Genomic DNA, 17,218 nt, shown 5'->3' on the forward strand with positions numbered 1-17,218 from the left:
AAGGCCCTATCTAGACAACTATATGTAGACTCTTTGAAGGTACTGCTTTACTAATTTGACCCGTGTTGAAAGGTTTTAAAGATTTAAACTATTAAGTCCAAATATCAGTCAGGCATCCATGAGTCTGCAAGGTCTACTGACTGCAGATGAGCCTTCATTTTTTTGATGCTTAAGATGCTTCTGAAAGTAGGACTGGGCAATCTAACTTAGACCTTGCAAGATAAGCACATAATTCCTTCAAGATCTGTCACATCTTCCTGACTTAGTGCATAGTAAGCCCCTCTGCTTGACTGAAATTCTGACAATTGTCAAACATTTCCAGGATTGATTCAAGCTTACAGATTTTTTTGGTGTAGTTGTTCCAGTATTAACCTTCCAGAATGTTAGCCAGTGCCACAAATATTTGTCGGGACTTTTTTTTGAATGTAGCAAAGAATTGGGAGTTTTGATTGTCAAACATGACTTCTTAATATTATCCAGATTTCAATTCTGAGGATATTTTTGCCAGCTACTGTATATAGTACCCTTAACTCCACCTGAGTGTTGGCATCCATTCAATTTAATATTCCTTTAGGAGTATAAACCTCTGAAGAATTAAGAAGCATGTAAAAGGAAAAGAAAACCACAGCCAGTTTTTTAAAATGAACAAAATCCTTTTGGTCTTGATTTCTGTGAATGTTTCACTGCGGTTCTAAATCGTTGAATTAAATTGTATCTTCCAAGCTTTTAATTAAATTTTTCATCATACTTTGTATTTCTCTCTATAGTATAATGAAGAACTCCACTATGTAGAGCCGTGTTTGAATGGAACATTAGTTCAAGCAGACAGAGCCAACAAAGAGGTAAGGAATGAAAGTAAAAAACAGTGAAGAGGCAGGATGCAGCATGTAACAATGTGCCATAACGACCTTTTCCCAGGAAAATTCATTCCATTATTAGCATTTATTAATTATTCTCCTCATGCAGTTTCAGAGGAGTTTTATATGACTCAGTAGGAAGAAAAAGAAATAACCTTCTAGTCAATGTGGTTGAATTAACTTAATGGAAAAATACAGAAATCACTGAAAATATACTGTTAATAAAGTTTGGTAATTATTTTTAAGTAGAATATTTCAGCTGCTTTAATTTGAACTATCATTCTATTACCAAAAATTACTGAGGAAGAGATTGCATCCTTAAATCAAATACTGAAGTTTAAACAAAATCGCAAAACAAATGAACACAAATATAATACTATACAAATAAAAGAATTTAGCTTTCCAAACAGGTCTTTCAACGTAATAATGCACTCATTCAAGAATGTTCTGTAAAAATGTTCAAATTAGTTATACCCTGATGGAATTTTTGAGGAAAAAAACTTGCAGTAATTTCAGTGAAAATTGCATTTTAAGAAAGATCTCAGTTTGAATCTGCAGCTTGAAGTTTAGTTTATTGACTGCCATCCAAATGCAGTTGCTCCGTGGAGGCATGACTCTTAGGAGGGTAAGGTAAGATGGTTTATGCCATGTAAAATTATGAAATAAGGCAGCTGAAAAGTCCAGTGATTCTTGCAGAGGGAAAGACCTGTAAGCCTTAAGCCAGTGAGCCACTTGTATTGTTGTAGAACTTCTTCCCTGCTAAGGCTTCCTCTCCTCTTAAAGTGATTTGTCCACCTGTAATGAATCTTGCTTATGGCTGGAGGGGGCAGCAGTCATGCTTCTTTCTTTAAATAGTTCTCTGTTTTTATTAGAGGCTAATCAGGAGAGTTTCAGCTCAACACTGAGTTGTGCTTAACATCCAGTGTGGTGGCTCATTTTTGCTGACGTTGTCAATGAGATGTTATAGGAAGTAGAAAACACAGCTCAGAAAAAAACTGAACTGTGTTAATGCTGGGTCTTTTTATGTGTAGCAAGACAAAATTATTTTGATTTTGTTATGTTGATTTTTACTCCATTGTAGTATTCACGAGAGTTCTTTGCATTTTACCTGCATATACACCCACATTCTACAGAAATTATTCTTCATGGGCTGCTTCCTTGGTATACTTGATATTTCCCACTGTAGTTATCTGAATATCATTTTGTTACTATGTGGAATGAATTGTTTCTAACAATTTGGTGTTGAAGTCTTGTGTGAACTGTGATGCAGTTTTCTAAATGAGCACTTTATTGTGGGTGTAGTTAATGAGCCATATGAAATCTGTGCAAGTTCTAGACACAAACCTAAAGATTCAAACATATTGCCCAGATGTCCTGTCTGGAATTAATCCTACTGTTAACCTTTCCATCACTCTGCAACTGATCAAGATGCAGGTTATCATGCATCCATATGTTACTTAATGTCAGATTCATTTCAATTTAATTAATCAAAAAGTTTTTACGCCACCCAGATGATGCTCAGATTTTATGAACTGTGCTCAATTGTTCAAATTAACTAAGTACAATTTCATTTTTTGTAATTGAGAGCAGTCTTTGATATAATTTCTTGTTTGCTAAATTATTTTATTTATTTATTTATGGAATAGCTTTGTGCTTTATTTTGCCTGTAAATTGAATAACACATGCAAGGTTTGGAGGAATAATTAAATATGACTATTTTTTCCTAGTTATTCATATCAGTAAGTAGGTAATGTACTTTCACTGACAGATCAGAACTAGAGAATAAACTTGAGATAGGTAGCATTTAATAGTTCTATGTATTTGTATATGCCACAACTTTGTCAATCTTCATTTCTTTTTTAAGTGAGCTTGTATGTTATTATTTTTCTAGTTAGTGTAATGAAGTTAAAAATTTATTTGCCTAAATACTCGAAGGCACAAAAGTGCCACTGTTCCGAGTATAGCTCGGAGTATTAAGTAAAGATTGTCCAAGGAGATGGACAACCACTTAATCTTAAATGAGTAATTCAGTTATCATGCTCCTGAATTCAGTTACAAACAGCCCTCTGAAATATCTGATACTGTTGTAAGATGTGATGCTGAGTGATTTGAATATACTGACACAGCAAATTTACCTGGGGGCCTCATCAAAACCTCACTGAATTAACTGGAAAAGGTTCTCTTGAATTCACAGTCTGTTGGTCAGGCACACAGAAAAAAGATGTCTTAAAATGTGCTGTTCCAAAGCTGGTAAAAAGCTATCAGAGTGTTTAGCTGTGTTTTGGAACTCATCATAAGTATTCAGTCATTTGGGCTGTTACTGTCATTTCTGTGTCTGACAGATATACCACAGTTCTGCCACATGTCCCTTGTAATATCAGAAAAAAGTAGATAAAATTACACTTTCACAACTAGTCTTACAAGGTAGATACTCCTTTGCACGTTCACTGGTAGTAATAACACTTTCTTTTGTTTACTAAGTGATAAAACAAACATGAAAAGTATATAATGACAAACACTGTGTTATGTATTTCCAAACAGTCATCATGAAAATGTAACCATGTTTCTGTATTGGAAAAGTAGAACAGGTGGTTTGCAGGCAATGTTTTCATATAGTCTGTTGTTTCAGTTAATATATCTACATATGCCTGATTTTTTTGAATTTCAACACAAGTCTGAAGATGGAACTATGTATATTCATCCCAGAACTTTCTATCCTTTGTGTTTATGTCAAATAGTCTCCACAACCGAATGGGTGCAAGGATGACCACATCTCTTACTGCCAGTATAATCTCTTGGCACCAAAACAAATATAGCCATTTTAAAAAAGAACATTTTTTTTTTCTTTTACTGCCAAAAATATGATACTCTCGGGCACGTGGTGTGACTCTAGGGGATAGTCCTGTGCAGGGCTAAGGGTTGGACTCGGTCATCCTTGAGGTCCCTTCCAGCTCGGCATGTTCTGTGCAATGTCTCTTCCCATATTATAACTTTAAATAGAAACAACCAAAAATGCTGGAATGGTATTCCATATTGTTAGTTTTCTTTTATGTGGAAAGAGCAGATCTATACTTCTGATGATTGCAGGGACTGGATTTTTAACAGTTCACTCTACTACTCTTTTATGTAGCTATACATACTCCTGACCTTACTTAAGACAGGTATTACTTACTGCAGCATTGTTGCTGGAAGCATGCATAGAACCAGTTTCTATTAGTTCATGCTGAGTAAAATTTAATTTCTACCATTTTGGAAGTACATATCTCTCTTCTTCTCTCTCTCACTCTCTCTTTTTTTTTTTTTCTTTAAGCCATAATACATGACTGCCAATATAAAAAACTCCCATTAAATGATCCTTAACAAAAAAATCTCCCCACAACATACACAGAGGCACACCCCAGTTCTTGTTAACTGCATCTTGCTAGGTTCATCTGACATCACTTGTAGCAAATACAGTTCTTAGAAGCAGAGATAAGAAATTACTTTGAGATGTTCGACTGGAGCTTTTAATCTCATGCGGAAAGCAGCTGTTTCAATAACTCCAAATAAAAATTGCTTTCACAGGATCAGTACCCCAGTCTGTATTTGTCTTGAAAGTATTTATTGAAGAACTACTTTGCTGTCTTTCTGTAAGTCTCAGACGTTTTCAAATGGAATCTTTCTACTCTGAGGATGTCACTTAAACATGCCAAATGTCCTTCTTTGAACAGAGTTTAATCACTAAACTTTAACAAAACAAAGAAGTAGAAATAGGAGATCTAGAAGATTAGCTATCCCTATCACTTGCCTTTCATTTGTAGTGAGCTAAGGGGCAAATCAGCTTCTCAGGAGAATAAATAGGGTTAAATTACACTAACCTGGGGCTGGATGTGGGGAGAGACCACATCCTCTCTTTTTGGGAGAGCTAGGTGTGGTGTTTGCTTCTGCTGAGAGGGTTCCCATGTGCCAGCACAGACTCTGCCCTGCTCATCCTGAGCCCTCTCCTAGACACAGCCTGGCTTTCCAAGGCTCAGGCATAAATGAACCCTGTGTTTGCCACTCCCAGCAGCCTCTTGCCCCAGGCACTTGGGCTACAGCCAGAGCCTATTCTGTTACCCTGCACAACCTGGCTAGGTAAGGTGAAACCTGGGAGCATCTTCAGGGAATGGAGCATAAGGATATTTTTTGGTAGGCTACAGGAAACAGCTTCAGCCCCAGGGCTTGTAGCAGCCTGGGAAATGAGTGTTTCTCAATGGTGTTGGTGCTGAATATTCGATGGGATTAAGGATAGCAAATGAACATGCTCTTTCACATTCAGGGATGGGTTGCAGAAATTCTTATCCATAATGTGCAGGGAATGTAACAGGCTTCCAGAGAGCCAGACTTTCAGAAAATCCAATTAGTCTTAAGGAAAAAAAAAAAAGATATCTGGTGTCTGGTTTGCACATTTTCTCAGTGAAACACGGTCATTCTTGCTCCCCTCCACATCTCTTCACTTTTTAAGACAGAATCATTATTGTAAACACAGTGTAAATTCCACACATTGGCTCTAGACCACTTACCATTATTTTCTGGGCCACAGTTTGGGAAATAATTACCTAAAAGAAAAAAAATCCACTCTCATTAAAGTATGAAAAAGCATTTAATGCATTGTAGCCCTCTTATATCCACTCTCTGAGTAATGTATATTAGTTTTCAGTTCCAAGCATCAGGAAAGATATTATAAAGTCCACTTCCACCCTTCTCCCCCTGCCCCTTCATTTTTCTCTGTCTTTCAGGTAAGAACATATACCTGCCACTAGAGTAAATCTGTACAAAGTGCACACAGAGCAAGGAAGCTGCATTTCTCTTTGAATGACACCGCAGTTATTATTGATGAAGCTGCATTCTTTCCTTCTCTTCCTCTACAATGTGCACTCTGTATTCCAGTTGTAACTTTTCTTAAATTAAAATTCAACTGGAATTTCTGAACTGAACTCTATTCTCACAGCTACAGTACATTTATATGATGTAAATTAGCCAAGTTAGTCAAAGATTCTTGATCCTGGTAGAGGTTTCATAGGGGTTGGTGTAGTGAAGGCAAGAATTCATTTCTGAACAAGCCTCATCTTACCTGTTACTTGATCAAGACCACTCCTTCATTAGAGCACTAATAAATATCTGTCTGATGTATTACAGTAGATTTAATATAATTAAGCATTTTAATATTTTCATGTAATTTTATTATGGGAAGGAAATGAAGGTTGGAGAAAACAGTTTTTTCAGCCCTGAATCTCCAGAATGTTGATCAAGTAACATGCTTTTCTTTAAGAAAGTGTGAGTGTTCTAAGTATCTAAACCTGTTCCCAACCAGCTTAAAGAAGAACCAAGTAATGCAGTCTTGAGTTGTAAATCTTTATTTAACTTTTTTTTTTTTTTTACTGCTAGCAGTAACCTACCAGGAGGAGATACTAACATAATTAGTATAAAATATTTAGAAATTTCCACAGGTTTTGGTCAAGTTGTTTTATTACTTTTCTGCAAAATTGTTGGCTCTGTAAGTGCTTGTTGTGTGTAGCTTTCAGAGCAGTGAGGATTTAATTGCACCTTGAAGCAGATACAGCTTCAGAAGACATCCTCTTTTTTGGAAACCTTACTGAATGAAGTTTGTCTTTTATTTATAAAACACAAAGTTGCAATTTCAAATATGACAGTGATGTGAGTGGTGTTAGTATATGTGCTTCCACTTTTACTAAGATACGAAGTAGGCATCCCAGTACTAGATTTCTTCCAAGATATAGTGTTTCAGTTTTCATTTTACAACAGGACAATATAGAAATTTGTTTTAAGAAAAATTATAATGTCAGGTGATATGACAGGTGTCATGGTTTCTCCACTTACTTCTAAGTTTTTCCAGCCAACAATTGTCATAAATTTCTGTGTTGGCACATACCTGCCCTGAAGGTTCAGTTTAGATCTGTGGATACTGTAAGCTATCCCTAATTTGCAGATCTTGCTTGAAGTTTCATTTATCACAAGAATTAAAGCTGTAATTACATTGGGTAGCATAACTGAAGTTGAAATTAATCTGCGAACATAAATGTGGTTTAGTAATATAAAATATGTAAGGTATATTCAAATTTTACCAGACTATTTTATAATTTGGCATTAGCACTAAACAGCTGGTGCCTTGAAGTATATCAATTTGCTATACACAAATTTAAAAAAGAGTGGGAAATAGTTCAGACACTATTCTGTCACCGTCTGCACTTTCTCCACAAATTACAAACATGTGGAACTGCCTATTTTAATACCAGTTTTCTTGGGCCAAGAGGTTTTCATCTTTGAGAAACTCCATGTTACAATTTACCTACCCCAAAGGAGTCGGATGACAATCTGATTTAATGTAACTCCAGATTTAAAGTAACAATATTACAATATACATTCCTCTTTTATATGTTTTTTTAATGTACTATATATGGGTTGAGGACATTTCTCTGTAAACGTTTCCAGATGAAATATATCATCTTCTAGATGCACAGATAGGCACAGTAACTCCAAACTAAATCAAGAACTTACCCCAGTGTAAATTCAAATGACAAAAATAGACAGATGTAGTGTATAACTTCCAAAGGGCTTTTATTTTTCTATGCAATTACCAGAAATTAAATAACCAGAAGACTGATTCAGCAAAGCAGCTGAGTGAAATTGCCAGTAAGAGGTTGGTAAATACAAATTTTGCATATTGAATTTTATTTAAGCAAATTACTTTTGCATATTTATCTATCCATGTCTGTCAGATCTCAAGAAAAGGTTGTCAACAGCATTACTTGGCTGTTAAAAAGCCCAAAACAGTGAAGTTTCACTGAAGTCTACTCTTTTTTTAAAACTGTCTAACCATTATAGACCTCCAGATCTTTCAGTTAGCCCCAGAGCACTGAAATTTGGCACGAAGTTTTCTATTGCAGCAACCAATTTGCTCAAGGAGAATTTATTTTTAATGTGAGGATATTGAATCTTGAACTCTTTGGTTCGGCATTGTTTTCATGATTGCTTTTACAAAAAAAATCCTGTTTTCCAACACAACGTATTAGGAAACAGAAGTGGTTGGATAATTATCACTAGCAAGCTAACCTGGAATTGCCCTGGCAGTGGATTTTAAATGGGATGATGCTTAAATGCATTTTACAGATGTGATGCACATTTATCTGTTAGCACATGTGGGTAAACTTGCCTGTGACACACCAGTAAATATCACTCTCCCACCTCACACATGCTTCCTAATTGTTTTTTTTTCTTTCCTGCTTTATATGCTGATGTGGTCCATCTTCACAAATCTGATAAATCTTTGCCAAGTATGTCTCAGGAATATTTGGAGTTACAGCATGCATGGATAAATATGGAAACTAATAGCAAAGACTTGCAGTAAAACTGACAAAAAATCTGGAGCGATGTTGAACCCGTTAATGATGCTTTTCTGTAGAAAGCTCCCCCTTTTCAGACAATTAATAGCAAATATCATGATTTTCCAGTGTAGCTGTATAATCTCTGCTGCACATATCAGTTGTGAACTGTTCCCTCTTTGGAATCAGGGGAAAGTACTTTATTCATAGGCTTGAATCCGTGGTCCTGTACTCCCATCTAATTTGGATATTCCTACTCATCCTAAGTGGTACCTTATTTTTTGATAATCATAAGTAGGCTATAATAAAATGTGTCTTAAGTAGAAATAGGTGTGAGAATATGATTTTTCTTCTTTAGAAAAACGCTGTCAGTATCCCCCATTCAGTAAACCCCATTCTTCTTCAAATAGGCACATTTGTAACTGCACCTGGGACAGGAACCCATTTCCTGATTCCAGGCCCATTGGATGCATTTGTTGGTTTGCTTCTAACTTAGAGGGTCCTTACAAAGTTTACACAATGTAAAAAGAAAAGGAGAGAAGCAAATCAAAGAGTTTTGCATGCATAGATTCTTATCATATGTTGGGCTCACTGGGACTTTTTGGTTCTGACAGTGGACAGTGTTTAGAAACAAACAGCAGCACACAAGGGCACAAGAACAAGTGTGTGCATTGCTGCTGTTCTAGTTTGAAACCTGGTAGGTACATGCAAAGAATTGTCCTGGATGACATGCACAAGTGGATTTGTGTCCTCATTCTCTTCATCTCATGTTTTTCAGACACTTCCACATCATCAAGCTGAACGTGTCTGTGCTTCCTCACTGCAATAAGACACAACTTCTGTTGAGCTCTGACCCTGTAATTTTGTAATCAGACATCAGCGGCTGATTGTCATAATTGTGTGCCTAATTTGCATTCAGAATTACCAGGACTATGCATGTCAATTAGGTATATGAGTCCACAATTAGGTATTGCACATTGTGGTATTGCACATGGAAATTAAGCTTACAGTTGCCCAGCAATGATTGTGTTGGACAGATATCCAAGTCAGACTCTAGGAAATTCAGATATTAGTCTGTAAGGGCTCCAATAGGATAGTAAAGAGAAGTTGAGATGAACCAACACTGTACAAATTATTACTAAAAAGAGCTCTTTAAGATGTAAAGTTTAAAATACGCTTTTTGACTCATTAAGAGCAGGGAACTCCTGGGTTTGGAGTTCCTGAAAGTTTGGTTCCTGAAAGTTATTGAAAGTGGGTTGAGGTGTTTTTTATCTCATTCTGAAATCCCTTTTACTTCAAACTGATGTTTCAGTGGTTAATGTCCTGTCTTGACATTTTTTCACTACGATAAGGGCTGGAATACACTTTTCTGTTTTACAGTGCTTTTGTAATGGATGAAATTACTGAGTGGGAGTTGGAGACATGTGTGGGCAAACTGTAGAGAAATTTTGAGAAGAATATTAGTTTGAAACTTTGCTTTTCTCATACCCAAATAATGCAATGCTTTTTAAAATGCCTTTTCCAGTACCAAATAGAGCACTATAACATGACTGGCAGAGCATTGTTGTACTGCCTGGACATGTCTGAAATGGGGGAAAAAAAGAGTGACTGAAATTTGGAGCTTTTCTCCTTACAGATTTTCCTTAAAACAACAGCCTGACAGGTTATAGTGGTGTCAGTAGTACACCCTTGAAAGTCACAATAAAGTACCACTCTTTGAGAGGGTAAACAAGCAGCCTCTCTGAAAGTACAACAGTATATTTTGATTGTTTGCTAATAAACACCCTGAGCCAGATGTAGAGTGAACAGTCTGATTAAGCCATTCTTTGTGCTGCCTGTGAAATAAAACATGATTTGTTTTGGCATGAATCCAGTTAATGCCACACATTGAGGGCATCTGGTATGATAAGGTAGGGAAACAAAGAAATGTTAACTTGCATGTTTTGTGATTTTATTTTTTCCAGTGGACATAAAGTACTGAAATTCTCAAAAAAAAAAATTAAGACAAGACAGAGAATGGAGTTGGTTTAAAAAACAAATAAAAAACTACAAACCCCTCTAGTCAAAGACCAAACCACACATGCATTTGGGGTTTTTTTTAACCTTTTGCAGAATCACCTTGTAGCATCTGTTCACTCTGAAACCTGGAGGCAGAAAACACTGATTTCTTTAAAAATTGATATTGCATGGAATAATTTTTTACCATTTTTACTATGTTGTATCAAAAAAAGACATTATTTTATTTCTTCACATATCAATAGTATACTTCTCAGAACTGGTATAAATAGAGCTATGGTGAGAGAAAATGTTTGTTCTTCTGAGTGATCATGTGAACTGAATTATACACTAGAGATTATATAATTTAGTATTAATTTTAGATAATCTGTTTATGCTGTGTGTTCATTCTTGACAGTTCATAGGCATTGTGATAATAATGGAATAACAGTTTGAAAGAATATGAGAATTATTATGTGAAGTGAGAAGAAGATATGAATAACACTAAAGAGAAACACAAAAAAATCAACCAAGGAAAAATTTCTTGATTGAATAAGTAGCCAAAAATGTATCTTGTGTAACCTTTGCATTATTATTTTTCTAACACATCCTTAGTTTGGTGTTACTTCAAGAGTCCAAAAGGATTAATGAGGAATCACTTTGGTTTATGAACTGGTGTATTTAGTCATTTAAGCCTAAGAAGTAGGTTTAAAGTATTCAGAAATAATCATTGATATCAACAAGAATGTTGTGACAACATCCTGACAAAACTTTCATGTTCATGTTTCAGCATTTCAGGGAACACCTTGACAAACTTTTTGCAAAAGGAATTGGAATGCTGGACATTGCTTTAAATGAAGCTTTCAACATGCTCAATGAAGTAAGTTCATGCTTTTCAGATTTCCACTGGGGACACCTTTCTTGCTGTTTAGCAATTTCAGTTTTAAAATAATAAATTAGAACTCAAAAATGTGATGGTAGTAATATATTATCCATAGAACAAGAATTCTATATAATCTATATGTGGTGGAATATATAAACAAATCTACAATTTTTTATGTGTATGTTTTATATTGATGTATTCTGTGCCTATGTATACACCTATACATATATGTGTACGTTAAATAAGGTTTATTTCAGCAGCTGTTCTATGTGTTAAAAAATACCAGAGTAACATGCAAATTTCACAGTTTGTTCTTTTTTTATTTGGAAGAGCTAATATTTTGAGAATGACACAAATTTGTATATTCATAAACACTTAGAATACACTGTTATTAGAGTTGTGAAATCATGGTTTATAGGTTTGACTTCTGGCATGAAACTTATCATTTACTGCTTATATAAAGGAAGTTACTTGAACACTTTTGTACTTCCGAAATGCTCTGAGATAGAGGGAGAAATATCAAGCTTTGTCTAACCAGCTCAAAGGTATTGTTTTAACTATTTTTCTGCCAAAAACATGCAGGTAACTTTCTGACAACATTCCTGTGAATAATGTCTATAAACAGGAATACAGTCTCTTGGAGGTGAACATCATGATCATGGAGATAATCTAGTGCAGGGCCTGCTTTTGCTCACAGGGTACACATCAGTCTTAGTGGTTACGGTGATTTTATGCAGTGTATTTCAGAGAGATTTTGCTTGTCATTTCTGGTAAAAGTAAAATATATTGTCAGTCTATGCATTTCAGCAAAGAACAACTTTAACAGCATTTTAACTCAGCTGACTATATACTTTCTTGGAGATGTTCATTGAAAAAAAGCAAGGAAAGAAAGGAGGAAAGTGAGCAGTAGCAGTAATGAATTCTGTATCTTAAAAATCATGTAGCTTTAGAATTAATATGCATTCTAACTAACCTCAGTTGGATTTTAAGAATTCAGAAAAAATAGTCATAACTCATGAATTAGTAGATTATAAAATAAAGATTGAACTAGACCAAATATTATTTTTAGAAACTTTATTATTATCACTCATATTTACCAGGGTTGTTCTGGAAAGAAAATTTTCAGTCACAAATACAGGTAGCTTTTTTTTTCTTTCCTCTGCCTCCTGTCCCCCTCTTCCTTAAGTATAATCAGTTATTTGGGGGAAAAAATATTAAAATCTGTTAGTCTGCTGGAAGATGAAAAATCTCATCTAAACTAAGTAGCAAACTGTATTTTGATTGAAGGAGGCACCTTGCAAAGAAGACCTCAAACCAGAACATTCTCCAGGTTTTTCTTGACTAGTGTGCCTGCCTTTATAGTATATATTTATAGAATAATTACTGGTTCTAATGCCTTTGTATTCATCTTGAAGGACAATATTGATCAATTCCTTTCCAGGCATAAAATCCTAAAATAAAAAAAAGGATGATTTTCCTCCACCCACTGCTTGTGTGTTCAGCCAGACTGTGTGGAACTAATGCCTTCATGTGGTGCATGCCAAAAATGACAATGGGAAAAGGTGTACGAAGTAAAGAACCCTCTAGGTTATTTAGAGAGTTTATTAAGAATTGTGGGCACCAAGTATAGTCTTAGGAACCAGAACCACACCAGTAAATAGCAGCCAGCCTAAATGCAAGAGTTGTTCTGTACTGGTCTTCCGATGTGTAAACTGAAAAACTGAAAAAACCCTCATGTTACAGACGGTGATCAAGAGTTCCTGAAATGAGAATTGTTTTGTTTTATTTTGTTGTAAAATCTGTGAGGTAACTGAAGTTATAACAATAAATGTGGTATAAAAATCTCTTTAAATAAAAATAGTTTTGAGAGTAAGGGGAACTGATATCCCATGTACTGAATTGTACCCATGAGACAGATCTGTAAGGTCACGATGGGTCATGCTACATGTGTTCAGATCTATGCAAGGTGGTATATTGATTGTTTCTATTTATACTATAAAAGAAAGTATAGTAGATTCAAGCCTTTTTGCGTATAAACTTTCAGAAATGCCAGCATAAAAATCTTTTCCATTATATACAGGCATATCAACAAAGTCTCTGGAAGTTTCTGTTAAGCAGCACAGCCTAGAAAAAAAGCTACTTAATCTTTCCTTAAAAGAGTACAGCAAACCATTTCCTACTTTTTTTTTTACAGGGTGTGACCTTCATGTGTCAGAAATCTATTCTTGTAAACTATAAGTTAGCTAAGGATGTCTTTTCTACACTAGGAAAAAAAAAAGAAGTAGAAAGGGGGGCAGGTAGGAAAGGAAAAAAAAGAGAAAGCGTTGTATTGCACGAATAGTCTATTGAGATTCTGGTTGGACTTTAGAACGGTTCAGGGATTACAACAATTAAACTCAGTTGATTTTCCCTTGCAATTTACCTTTCAGTATTTGCTATGGTTGTTAAGATTTGAAGATGGTTGATACCGATGTCTTTGAAAAGCACATTTAAAAATCCACTTACAAATTCTTTCCAATCATCAATTTATGCAGTGTACATTATACAGTGTAAGAATACAGAAGTGCTTGGTACAGTAGTTGGGCACCTACTATGTCATGTGACAACTGCAATTATCTCTTTTTGGTGACAAATGCACTCTTTGTAGTGATTACCTTTAAAAAAATCATAACCAATTAAATAAAATTCTGTGACATTTCAAAGACTGTTAATCACAACCAAATGCAGTAAATGTCAGGATGCACTGAAGTTTTTTCAGCTAACTGATGAATCACTGAGTTAATTGTAGTTCATCATAAGGCCCTTGTCATTGTTATTATTATGGAAAACACTTTCATCACTCTTGCTATTCAATAAAATTAAAGTTTTAGACAAATATGAGAAGATATTACTCATCCAAGTATTTGAATTGAATCTCATTCCTCAAAATATTCAGATAACTATGTAGAATAATGCAGATGCACACAGAGTGATGTTTTAAAATAAATGTATGAAGGCATTCCCCCCTCATTAATTTTTCTTTTAAGATACCTTGTCACTTTCCAAATACATTGTCCCTGTGAAGAATATATCCCTTCACAAAGCAGCTTCATCTTTATGAGAAAATATCGAATCTAAGATCATGAAGGAATCCAACTTTAAAAATTCTAGTTCTAGTTAAGACTGGAAAAACTGCCATGAGTGAAGAATTTTGTGGGTAGTTTGCCCTGCAAGTATCACATATAATTTTCAACCAGCCACTGACCAGAATATACTTAAACACACATTAGCTGCCTGTTAAGCAACATGTTTCCATTGCTCTTTGCTGAGATTCCTTTTTGCTCAAAAAGAAACTGAGGGAGAAATGCATTGATAGAAATGATTGTTGAATGTGGGTGTGATTGCTCAGATACAGAAGTGTGAAGGCAGAAGAAAAGAGGATAGAACACTGCTGGAGCCCACCATCCACCCTTTTCTGCTGCAGGCACTTCTACAAAGATGAAATTTTTAGAAGTTGAGAACTTTTTTTTAGAAAAAGTGACTTTTAGACTTTTGGAAGAACAGTGAATATGTAAGGGTAAGTAAACTGCAGAAAGCTTAAAGACAGAGGAGTTGCTACACCAAATCAGATCAGAATAATCTGAATAATTTTTGATGAATACAGAAGTGGTCAGAGACTCTGTGAGGTAATTCACTTTTAAATGGGACCACCCTATTCTGGAGCACAACCAGGCTGGCAAGGTGGGGCAAGGTAATTGTTGCTTGGCTTTCTCAACATCAAGAGAAAGGGCATAGGATGAGGCCTTGCCTGACCTCGAATTTGATAATGTACTACATGGGAAGAGAGTAAAAGGAGATTGTTCTTTCATTAGAATGTATTCAACTTTTAGCCCAGTCTATAGAGTTGTTTGTAATATCCCAGTTTGTTGATCTTTTCATGGATATTTTTTAAAGTGTTCATACATAACAATTAAAAATCAAATAATTTTCCAGTTTTGCTTTTTTTGCTGAAAGCCAGATGTTTCACCTAGGTTCTTTAAATATATAAGTACACAGAAAAATAAGAACCTGTTCTATAACCGAAGCAAACAGAGGCAGTGGATTCAAAGTCAGAGCACCACCTCCAGAATCAAGAGATCAAACTTATGACTCAGTCCAACGTGCTTGCTCTTTGACAGGAGAAAATCTCATTTGTATAATGATGAAACTCCCTTTGCGTATGCCAAAGGATATGTTGATTGCTGTCTAAGTACCTGTGCTCAAGTGCTGCTGTTCAGCAGCTTGACTTGCTTTTATATATTCATTTCGAGTAAGGGGAGAATCTCAAAATATACGAATAAGAACTTGGTTCTCCCAGAGAAATATTTTATGGAAAATAACATATGGAATGTAATCCTGAGTGAATCTGAATGCCATATATCACATGTCTCTCTGAGTTGTGTATCTTCTTTACTTTGCAGACAAATCCTCGGTTATTCATTACTTCTTTCTTAACTTGTGCTTTTAAAATGGCATTTAAATCAATGCAAACCCTATATAGATGCATCAATACTTATCATCTACCTAAAACAGGGGAATACAGTTTCAGTTTGGGGAAGTACTGTATTTGGGGATGCTTCTTATTTTTCAATTCACTAAGAACATAATATCTATGATAAACTGTTTTCAGCCTGAGTGTTTTCATCTACTACTAATAATACTAGAGATTTCACAAAATATATGTTTATCCAGTGTGATCCTATCTATCTTCATTTAACAGGAATGTGCTGTACCTCATGATTGTTTCCTTTCACAGTTCAATCACACAGGACAAGGAAGCATTTGCAGCCAAGCCATAATGTTGATCACTGACGGGGCTGTGGACACATATGATACAATATTTGCAAAATATAATTGGCCAGACAGAAAAGTAAGTATGTTATCACCTTTATTCAATGGAAAACCTGAAGCTTCATGTCCAAGATAAAGTGTAGGTTTATTGAAAAGTCAATAACAATCTTTCTAATGATCTAAAAGTAATTTTGGATAACTGGATGTTTCACTAATGACAAAAATGATGTTTATATGATATTGCTCGAGGATAGAGATGGCCTTTTACTGTAGTAATGAACTTAGGTTCATAAGATATTAAGGCACTATTTCTCTCCAGGGTACGTTTTTGAGCGTTATATAATCCTTCCCCTGTGAGACATCATTAAACAAGAAAATTTTCTTCTTTCTCTCAAAATACACATTAATAATTCAGTGCTTTTTCAAGCTAAAGATAGGTATGTACTGTGGACAGCGAATGACTTACTATGACTGGAGAAACAGCAGGTGTAGTATTCTGTATTTTTAATTTCTTTATTTGTCTGAGTGAGGCATAGAGTTGGCAGTTGATAAGATTTTATTAAAAATTTATTTGCTTCTATTGGTCTGTGTGAAGAAATTTGACCAGAATTAAATTTCCTTGCTATGTAACGCAGTAGTGCAGAAACACCCTTTTCCTGATGAGGAAGTTGTAGTAGGCCTTGTATCTGTGTACGTGAAATAATTTCCTTCTGCACTTGCTCTTCTGCTAAAGCAAGTTTTGGAACTATTTTAGGAAGTTTTTGTAGTTTGAGATACCTGCCGTGTTATGTCCCTGTGAAAGCAACAACCAACTCTTTGAAGTGCAATTTGAGCAAGTAATTGATTAATCTCAGTGTTCTGCAGGGAGGTTGTGTATTTTGTGAAAAAAAAAGTAGTAGTTTTAATTGTAGCTTTTAGTCCTGTTTCTCTTTTATAAAGTTCTGTTTGTTCTCTGTTCTCTCTTCTCTTGTTTACCTGAACTAGACCTCATCTATTAGCAATTAATGAGCAAGAGAAAATGGGAAATTGGTGACCTTTTTTTTTACTGGTCTTCTGAAAATGTTATGCTAATTACTGTCATTTTGTGGAGTAAAAATTATGTACAACCATTCTACTTTCTGTTGGGTAAGAGGTTATTGTTCAGAGAATGTAGAGTACTAAATAACTGCAATCTGAAGATCTATTTTGCTCTTCAGATACCTTGCTAGTTCCTCTTACGTAACTTCATTCTCTAAAAGAAGAAAGGTCATATTCTTTGTGACTTTACCAGGACGCACAAGGAAAACTGTTATCTTTGAAAGAATGCAAGGATA

The 17,218-nt window shown here is 35.2% G+C and overlaps 1 protein-coding gene across 8 annotated transcripts in view; it reads left to right on the plus strand.

The window, feature by feature from the left end:
* Positions 1-17,218, plus strand: part of CACNA2D3 (calcium voltage-gated channel auxiliary subunit alpha2delta 3) — a 484,187-nt gene that overhangs the window by 270,622 nt on the left and 196,347 nt on the right. For all 8 annotated transcript variants that reach the window (XR_003527193.1, XM_027640431.1, XM_027640432.1 and 5 more), the window contains 3 exons: positions 768-842; positions 11,004-11,093; positions 15,871-15,984. Coding sequence is in view for 7 of the 8 variants with exons in the window: in XM_027640431.1 (XP_027496232.1) it covers positions 768-842; positions 11,004-11,093; positions 15,871-15,984 (279 nt within the window). In the remaining variant the exon portion in view is untranslated. The remainder of the gene's footprint in view (positions 1-767; positions 843-11,003; positions 11,094-15,870; positions 15,985-17,218) is intronic.

This window comes from Corapipo altera, unplaced genomic scaffold, assembly GCF_003945725.1.
Source record: "Corapipo altera isolate COAL_440 unplaced genomic scaffold, ASM394572v1 55, whole genome shotgun sequence".
NCBI lineage: Eukaryota > Metazoa > Chordata > Aves > Passeriformes > Pipridae > Corapipo > Corapipo altera.